The 9,717-nt window shown below is 49.8% G+C and overlaps 1 protein-coding gene across 1 annotated transcript; it reads right to left on the bottom strand.

Annotated features, from left to right (window-relative positions):
- Positions 1–789: 789 nt before the first annotated feature.
- Positions 790–9,117, bottom strand: ADI1 (acireductone dioxygenase 1). Its single transcript, XM_077811562.1, has 4 exons — positions 8,866–9,117; positions 4,971–5,090; positions 3,020–3,199; positions 790–1,303 (listed from the first exon to the last, which is right to left on the bottom strand). Exons 1-4 carry the CDS (start codon positions 8,983–8,985, stop codon positions 1,190–1,192), a joined length of 534 nt encoding a protein of 177 aa, XP_077667688.1. The 5' UTR covers positions 8,986–9,117; the 3' UTR covers positions 790–1,189.
- Between the last annotated feature and the right edge of the window lie 600 nt (positions 9,118–9,717).

Here is a 9,717-nt window from a genome sequence, read left to right as displayed (position 1 = left end):
TGAATACAATATGAAGACTCACATGGTACGTCTACACGGAGATAAAAAAGCCAGCTGGCCCAGCTGACTTGGGCTCGTGGGGCTCAAAAATTGCTGTATAGATCTTCGAGCTCAGGTTGGAGCCAGAGGTCTGGGAGGATGGAGGGTCCCAGAGCTCGGGCTCTACTCTGAGCATCTACACAGCAATTTTTAACCCTGCAACCTGAACTCCACAAGCCCGGGCCAGCCACAGCTGTGCCGCAGGGCTTTTATCCCCATATATGCCCCAGGCCTCCATTCCCACTATCTTGTAGAGTCATTTGCACCTGTGCAAACCGGGTTTAAAATGTTACTAATTTGGAATGGTATCAGTTCACATCCACTGTGCACAGCTGTAAACAACTGCACACAGGGCCCAGCAGTGAAGAATCTGCATGCCTTGATCTACACTCCAATTACAACCTCATCAGGAGACTGAGCAGGCACAGCACTCTGCACTGTAGGCAAACTTTCCTTTTAAAGCAAACATTTAGACAAAAAACATTGTCATTTTTGACATTGCTGAGGTTTATTTCAATAATAGTCCTGCAATTACACAGTGTCTGAAGATCTCAAAACACTGGACTAAGGTGGATAACTCTACTTATCTCCATTTTACAAATGGTGAAATTAAAGCAGAGTTAATGATTTGTCCAATGTCAAAAAGCAAGTCAGTGACAGAGCTGGGACCGGAACCCAGTTAGCACAGTCACAGAAACACTATTGTCCAATGGGTTCTTAGTGTCAGGACATGAAAATAGCTAACAGACCTTTAAAGGTAGAAAATCATTTTATTAAAATGCTGCAAAAGTAAATCACTGCAATTCATTATAACAAAGTCACAGACATTGTACCAGGGCAGAGCTAGGTAAGCTGCATATGAAGGTTCTGATTATGTGAATTCATCTTGTGCAGATTCTTTGAGAGAATGCAGCAGTTTTTTAATTAAATACAATCACCTTAAGTAGTTTGATAGCATCATTTCAGACTAGGATGAACATTCAGCGTTTGCCATACTCCCCATTCACCCTCCCAAAATTAGAGCTAGAGAAGCACGTTTGGACAGGGGAAACGGAACACATCCCGCAGTGAGTGGTATTGAAGTACAAGATTCCCAATTTACATTCTGCTCAGGCTTGAGGACATTCCGCACATTAGACTTCAGAGAGTATTACTGTGCCAAAAACTTCACGTACTGTCCTCGAGCAGGAAAGTGATCAGCTGGCCGGTTGTATGCTGTCCAGACTGGCTCTCCAACAAACAGCCTCATTGCCTTCACGTAGTTCTGCGGAAGGAAAAGGAAATGGCAAATGGCATAACAGCTCCTTTTGGAGGCGTCTGAATAGTAGAGTTAACAACTCCTGTTGAGGTTTATGGTACTTTCCACCTTCTCAAGGCGCTTTAGGAGCGTCACACCAACCTGGGAGTTCCATCACTATTTTGCTTCGGTGTTCCCAGCAACCTGGCCATTGTAGTAGTAACGGTACTTTGCGCTTATATACGGTTTTAAAAACTTCAGAGGACCCTCAACCCCCCTGTAAGGCAGATAAAGTATTATCCCATTTCACAGATGGGGAAATTCCATGACCTTGAGCAAGTCCCTCAGGCTTTGCCTGTACTGGGACATCGGCCTTGGTGTAGCTGCACCAGCACAGAACCCTGAATGTAGACGTGCAACGCTGGGGTTTGCACCAAGTGAGCACATCCTTGGCCACACGTGGGAGTCAGCACCGGTGCAGCTACACTGATTGCTGATTCAAGGCTATTCCCACAGACAGATAAGGCCTTTGGGCTATATTACACATATAACCCCTCTCAGCAGGTCAGAGAGCAAGTAAATGGCAGAGCCGGGAATTCATCTAGGATTTCTGACTGCCAGCTGTGGCTCTAGCCACTAGACTACACTCCCTCTCTACAGGCGAGTTTAGTACTCATGAAAGATGCCAAGACAAGTATGCTCAATTTATCCACAGAAGAGGTACAGAACAGAGGCAATTCAAACTTCCCTATGCGGCTCTGCCTTCAGCCTGGATGAATCAGTCTCCATGCCTCAGCCAACTGTGGTGGTGGTTTGTGCGATGGATAGCTGTAGAACAGAGGTGGGCAATCTATAGCCCACGGGCCGGATACCGTCCTGCCCAGCCCTTGAGCTCCTGGCTGGGGAGGCTACCCCCCGGCCCCTCCCCTACTGCCCCCCTCCCCTGCAGCTACGCCACCACGCGGGCAGCACGGCTTGCGCCCGTGCACCTCCCAGGCTTTCCAATAAGCCAGTCCTGCCACTCTGAGCGGCATGGTAAGGGGATGGGGAGTGGGGGTGTTAATGGGGCAGAGGGTTCCAGGGGGCAGTCAGGGACGGGGAGCAAGGGGCGGTTGGATAGGTGTGAGAGTCCTGGGGGACCTGTCAGGGGGCGGGGATGTGGATAGGGGTCGGGGCAGTCAGGGGACAGGGAGCGGGGAGGTTGGATGGGGAGAGGTTCCGGGGCGGGGGCCTTAGGGGTGGGGGTCCTGGGGGGGGGAGACAGTTAGGGGACAAGGAGCAGGGGGCGTTGGATGGGTCAGGGGTTCTGAGGGGGGGCAGTCAGGAGGTGGGAAGCGGGAGGGGTCAGATAGGGGTCAGGGGCCAGGCTGTTTGGGGAGACACAGCCTTCCCTACCCGGCCCTCCATACAGTTTTGCAACCCTGATGTGGCCCTCGGGCCAAAAAGTTTGCCCACCCCTGCTGTAGAATCTCTGGACTCAGTCTATATGCTGATTTCACACAAGATACAGAACATGTCTAAGATGGCAGCGACTTGAAGTCACTACTGATGAGCTGCATGTGAACTGGCAACTATGAGGTGAAAGCTCAGATTCTATAAATCATTTTGTATTCCTCACGTTCCTGGTTTAATGAACTGCAGATCTGAAATAGCATATTTAGTCACCAATATGCAATATGCCTTTGTACACTTGTCTGTCAACACATATACCTACGAGTGTAATAGATAAAGCCATATACAAACATTTTCATCCAGTGTAAATCGGTGATATATGCCAGCAGGAAGAGTTATCATGTCTCCCTTTTCCATGAAAATCCGGATCCACTTGTCATCTTTGTCTCGAACATCAAAGTAGCCACTTCCTTCAAGGATGTAGCGAATTTCATCATCCAAATGCAAATGTTCTTCATAAAATATTTTTATCTAGGGTAGGAAGGAGAGGATATTACATTTCTTTTTAAGTTTGTTGAACAAAGAAATAAATCTAAATACAAGGGCATATGGAGATAAGTATCAGAGAGGTAGCCGTGTTAGTCTGGATCTGTAAAAGCGGCAAAGAGGCCTGTGGCACCTTATAGTCTCCCAACGTCTGGGAGACTCTTTACAAAGGAGTCCAGAAAGATATAAAACTCTGACCAATGCACTACTAGACTATGTTAACAGCACATAAAGTCAGGTCTATGCTTGGTAGGATAATATTCATCTATAGTTATACAATTATCTGGGATGCACAAATATGACAGAGCTGAAGTCCCCTGTCACTTTACACTGGAATAAGTCAAATGCAACATCACTGCCTACTGTAGCTAATCATCTACATGAGAACAATATAAGTAATTATTGCCAACCAGGTTTCCTGCTGCATAATGATTTGTACTGTCAACAAGAGACAGACCCTGGGCCACAGTCCCAAATTCAAGGCCTTGCTCCCTACCCAGCAGCGATAATGTTCTCTCAGATCTTTGGGAGAGGAAGGATACTTTGTCTTTCAGGCAATTTAGGAGCAATAATGCCAGGCTCTGAAGGAGTCCCATGAGGACTTGTGGAGTGGGGAAGGAGAGAGAGAGAAAGGAAACTACTGCAATGCCATGGGTAGGGAAGGAAGTGATGAACCCTTGAGGAACAACTCCATTTAAGATGGATATGGAGAAACCTCACCATCCGCACCGAACTCCTGAGTTACCATTCCATTCCCATTCAGTTGGAGTGGCACATCTTTATGTTTAACTGGTGAGGAAGGAGTTTCATTATAAAATGCATAACTGAGAACTTGACATTGTTCCTGCTGATCTGTTCTGAAGCAACCAGGACATTAGTTCCCCAAATTAAAACATTTCTCAGCTGGGGAACTGCACAAATCCCTCATAACCCTCAAGTGTTTAGCACATTTCAGACTTTACAAAAATGTACTGGAGACAAAAGAACTAATTACCAACTAATACATTTTGCAGGCTGACAATCCCCAAAGTACATGTAGCTGTAGGCATGTTTCAACTTTGAAAACTGTCAAGTGGGCATGCTCACAAGTTATTTCAAATCATATGTATGGGAGGTTACAAATTCCCATCAAAATGAATTTGGCAGAAGTTCCAATTCCCTCCAATGGTGAGTATGTTAAAATATTCTTAGCACTAAAATCAATCACCTTGACAACCAGGCCAAGAGTGGCCTCCTTTTTCTGAGAACACTGTGAAATTATTTATGACAGTACTGAGGGATTTGTTATTGTTGATTAAAATTACCACCATGTCCTAGGGCAGCAGTGACCAAGCACAGGGCTTGCTGCTCTGAAGTTCACTGGGGAAAGATTTTGCCAAAGCCCCAAGCTGGCAACGGTCTGACTTAGTTTGGATGACAATCTAATAATGTTTGCAGGGCTACATTTGCATATGTGTAGTTTCAACATGACAAGTGAGAGCCACTCTTATTAATGGGAACCATTCTAAAAGGCATCATATGTAAGCTACTAAAGGGAAAGCAATTACAGAAAACACAAAACCCTCTCTCGTTTTAAAAATGGAATCCAAGCAGTCATTTGAAAAGCTAAAAACTAAACAATGTGATTTTTAAAAATGGGGGAAAATCCATTGTTCAAAGAGCAGGTTCTGAGCGTGCACTTCAAAAGCTGGTGCACACTCTAGTTGCAGACTTCAGCACTTACTCCCTTCCCAGATCCAAACCAGGGCTGCTTTACCTTGTCTTGATAATTTGGCAGCTTATCTTTATGTATCGTTATTATATCCATCCAAGAATAGTTTTTCTCTTTCCGAATCCTTGCTAGGTCTGGGTCAGTCTCATAGTTGTCAGCATCCAACTGTGTGATTTTTTGGAGGAGGAATTAAAAACAAACAAACATCCATGAGAGAGAGCCAGGATACCCAAACGACTGCTTCCAAAACCAAGAAGTGCAGCCAGTTAATGTATAAATAACATTTCAAGTTACATACTAGTTACTAACAAGTCCAGCAAGGTTATTTATTTGTTATTGTGTAGTCTAAAGGGAAAAAAGGGATTATAGAAAAGCTAGCTTTTCAGAGTCAGTGTGGGTGTCTCAGCGGGACGTACTGGGGAAGCAAGCTCAATCTGCCTTCAGACGCTGCTCCCACAGAGTCTGCTTCTTCTTCTTGTTCCAGAGCCAGAATCCCAGTGTTGGAGTGAATCGTGTCTGTCCCTCACAAAGAAAACAACTGGGAGTCCCTCATGACTAATCAGCAGGATTGCCATTGTCCCTGCACAGTTGCTGAAGTTTGGAGTTACCAGGAGGAACATTCTCGTTGTTCGTAGTTACTTCACTACCATTTTCCCACCAGGCAGCCTGCCAACCCTGGCAAGGCATGCTTCCAAAACAAATTAGCCTTGGTAGGGGAAGCAGCAGCATGACAGCAAAATAAATAAATAAATAACATTCGGTTGAAAGTTGGCGGCAACAACAATGTGGGGAGGGAGGGCGGGTGTCTTCATCGATTATTTTAAAACTTCATTAAACTGCTCTGGTTACAGACTTTCTTTGCTCAGTATCTATTATTGTTCCACCTTCCCAGATGTGGGAAACATTTTAATAAGCCAAATGAAAGAGGCTGTGTGAGGCTCCACATTTTCAGCTCTAATTTTTTTTTTTGGTAGGAATTAACAATATGCTCAGTGACTTGTTACTGATAAGCCTACACTTTATGCAATAAATACCATGCTATGAAAACCTTTATAAATCTCACCACAGGTACATATCACAGCCCTAAAAGAGTTTCTCATATCAGGCTTATAAGAGTCTCTTATAAAGGCTACTTGCTCTAGTGAACCCAGCATGTGACTGGGAGACAGGAATTATTGAATTCTATCTTGTGTATCCATAAGGGATAGATTTTACAGTACAAGACTGTCTGGCTTGTAGCCTAGGTGCCAGAATTGCTCAATTATGTAGTTCTTCTGTCTGACTCACCCATTATAGCAGGGGTCAGCAACCTTTCAGAAGTGGTGTGCCGAGTCTTCATTTATTCACTTTAATTTAAGGTTTCGCATGCCAGTAATACATTTTAACGTTTTTTAGAAGGTCTCTCTCTATAAGTCTTAAACTAAACTAAAGTAAAGTAAAGTATGTAAAGTAAACAAGGTTTTCAAAATGTTTAAGAAGCTTCATTTAAAATTACATTAAAATGCTAATCTTACACCGCCGGCCCAGTCAGCCCCTGCCAGCCTGGGGTTCTGTTCACCTAGGCCGGCAGCAGGCTGAGCGGGGCCAGCGGCCAGGACCCCAGACCGGCAGTGGGCTGAGTGGCTCAGCCCGCTGCCGGTCTGGGGTTCCGTCCACCGGCTCCTGCCAGCCACGGTCCCGGCTGCTGACCCCGCTCAGCCCGCTGCCGGTCTGGGATCCCAGCCCTGCTCACATAGAGTGGGTACCTATCTTCTCCCTGGTTCTAGCCCATTCTCTTCCTCTCTGTCTGCACTGAACTGAGGGTAGGAGCGCACTGAGCACAGGGCTGGGGGTGAAGGAGCAGGCTGGGGGTTGGGGTGCAGGGTCTGGCCAGGAGCTAGAATGAGGGAGGGGACTCAGGGTTGGGGCAGGAGGTTTGGGTGTGGAGTGTTTACCAGGGCAGCTCCCATTTGGTGCGAGGGGTGCAGGTGGGAATGTGTGGGGGGGTGCAGGAGCTCCTGTTTGATGCTCAGGGTGGGGATGGGAATGTGGGGGTGCAAGAGGCAGGGCATGGGATGTGGGGGGGCTGGGTATGTGTGGGTGGTGCTGGAGTCAGGGCTGGGGTCGTTGGAGGGTGCAGAGGTCAGGGTAGAGGGCTGGGTGTGTGTGAGGGAGTGCAGGGGTCAGGACAGAGGGCTGCGGGGGTGAGGGTACAGGAGTCAGGGCAGAGGGCTAGAAGTGTGTGAAGGGGGTGCAAGGGTAAGGGCTGGGGTGTGTGTGAGGAGGTGCAGGGGTCAGGGTGGGGGCTGGAGGTGTGGGCTAGGGTCCTGGGGGTGCGGGCTAGGGTCCTGGGGGTACTCCCAGTCCCCTGCCCAGAGTGGCTCACAGCAGGGGGCTGGAGGGGATATGCCCTGATTCCACCCCACTTCCCCAAGGCCTCATCCCCACCTCTTCTCCGCCTCCTCCCTGGGGCAGTGAGGATGCTGCGGCTCCCCTTCTCCCCATCAGCTGATCGGTGGCAGGGAGGGAGAGGAGAGGGGCAGAGGCAGGGGAGGGGAGACCTTGCCTGCCCTGCAGCAGCAGCCAGCAGGACCAAGTTTCTTCACCCTGCCCCTGCCGGGGGAAGGGGGGAGTGGAGAAGAGTGGGCCAGGGCGGGCAGGATTTTTAATGGTACGCTGCTGCCTGCCGGAGTCCCAGCCGCAGGCCTGCTCAGCCCGCTGCTGGCCTGGGTTCTGCAGCGGGCTGAGCAGGGCCAGCGGCTGGGACCCGTCAGGCAGCAGCGTGCCATTAAAAATCGGCTCGCATGCTGTCTTTGGCACGCGTGCTATAGGTTGCCGACCCCTGCATTATAGACCACCACCAATGTACATGTACTTCACTTTAGGAACCCCTTGAATTAGCCTGTGGGAAGGAGAGATCATGGTTAGCTGCCCAAATGTACTGGGTTAGGTAAAGCAGTACAATTCTTGAGTTTAGACAAGGCCTCAGACTTAAGCTAAATCAGTTTTGAAAAGTGGGAGCTTAAGAGGCTAAGCCATTTATGCAGTTTTTGTCTTGTGTACATTAAACCTCACACGAGGATGGAAAGCATAGGATACCACCTTTACATTTAAGCAGGCACGCATGCTTCCAATTCCAGCAGGGAACTTAGGTTTTCACTTCTATTTTAAAAAAACAAACCATGATTTTTAAATTACAAGGGCAGGAGGACACTGACACTCCTTTGGCCCTCCCTGCACTGAGATTCAATTCCTTATTAGCACCTCTACCAAGAGCCATGTCTGGGCCCAGACAAGCCTTTTAGGCTACCTGATACATTTGGATTCCTTTTGGCACAGGCTCTGACCCACTGGACCGTGAAGATGGGTCTCCATTATCTCCAATATTAACAGGCAAAGCCAGGCCATGTGGATGGGCCACTACGCGTTAAGGAAGTGAAGGGTATTTCAGGAATAAGCAGGAGCATCCGTCAAACTGCTGCGGTTGCTGGTGCTGCGGCACAGACTCTCAGCAAAGGCAGGGGCTAAAGTGCGGAGAGTTCATTTAAAAGACAAATGGTAAGTGAGCCGGGCAGAGGAGAGGACCCACCCTGGGCTGGTAACAGTACAGCAGTACCCCCCTTCCCCGATCAAAGGCCAGCGGAGATCCTCAACCCCCCCCTCCCCTGGCCGCCGCAGCGGGGTTGGGGAACGGGGATCGGGCCGTGGCCAGCGCCGGGCTGCAGCGTGCGACGAGCCACGCTGGCGCTCACACGCTGCAAACAAGTCTGTGGGCGGAGGCAAAGGCCAGAGATGTCCGGGCCCAGGGGCCCGCACTGCGCAAGCAGCTGCAGCGAGTCCCGGCGGGAGCCGGGCGGGCGGGAGGCTGCGGGCCCGGGGCTCCCGGGGGCCCCGGCTGAGTGGCCGGGCTACAGGCGCCGCCCGCTCCCCCTCCCGCGCTGCAGCCAGTCTCGCCGCCTACTTTCCAGTGGAAGACTCCGAGCCGGCGCAGCTGCTCCAGGCTGACGGGCCGGTGCGGCTCCTGCCGGTGCGGGGCCCTCTGGTCCTCTCCGGACTCGTCCATGTACCACGCTTCCACCATCCTGCCCCGCGGCTGCTCCGCGGCGCGCCGGCCCGGCTCTAAGCCAGCCAATCGGGCCCTCCCGCCGCGCAGCCGGGCTGGCTGCAGCCCACGGGCGGGGCGCGGGATCCGCTGGGCGCCCGCTGCCAAAGCGCCCGGGCAGCAAAGGGGCCGCGGCTTCCACCCCCGCGCGGCCGGGAGCTCGCGCGCCACACGCTCTGTGGGACTGGGCAGAAACAGGCTGCATCGGTCATAGGAACAAGTACTAAGGCTTTGCCTCCTAGGTAAGACACGGGTTGCCTTGGAAGAGGAAATCCAGCAGCTGCACTGAAACGCTTGGGCAGTAACATTACAATATTCCAGTACCCCCGGAGTTAGTTTACCCATGCCGAGGGGGACCGTCTGGCTGGCATTGGACCAGCCTGGCTGGCCTTTTTTTTTTTTTTTTAATGGATTTGCCAATTGCCAGAAAAATAATGTAATCTGATGGGGGTTTTTTTACGTGGGTGTAAAGATTTGCATTATTATCACAATACTAATGTTAAACGTTTCTGTGTCTAGCTAAAGTTGCTGCATTGGTCCCGTTTCTGCAGTTTAAGTAAGAAAATGGTGTTATAACACATAATTTATAGATAAGATTTATATCTAGATCAGTGGTCCCAAACCAGTGGTGGGCAACCTGCCATGGGCTGCACGCGGCCCATCAGGGTAATCCGCTGGCGGGCCATGAGGCAGTCTTTAGAATCACAGACT

This window comes from Eretmochelys imbricata, chromosome 3 (genome assembly GCF_965152235.1).
Source record: "Eretmochelys imbricata isolate rEreImb1 chromosome 3, rEreImb1.hap1, whole genome shotgun sequence".
Classification (NCBI taxonomy): domain Eukaryota; kingdom Metazoa; phylum Chordata; order Testudines; family Cheloniidae; genus Eretmochelys; species Eretmochelys imbricata.
Note: the sequence above shows the minus strand (reverse complement) of the source record. Positions and strands in the feature narration are given on the sequence as shown.

What these genes read in the sequence shown, in the direction of transcription:
- ADI1 (XM_077811562.1), bottom strand. Translation starts at nt 8,985, where the DNA reads ATGGTGGAAGCGTGGTACATGGACGAGTCCGGAGAGGACCAGAGGGCC. An exon ending in TCGGAGTCTTCCACTGGAAA is followed by an intron (nt 5,091 to 8,865) that starts GTAGGCGGCGAG and finishes AAAATCACACAG; the next exon opens with TTGGATGCTGACAACTATGA. An exon ending in GATTTACACTGGATGAAAAT is followed by an intron (nt 1,304 to 3,019) that starts GTTTGTATATGG and finishes TTCCTTCCGCAG; the next exon opens with AACTACGTGAAGGCAATGAG.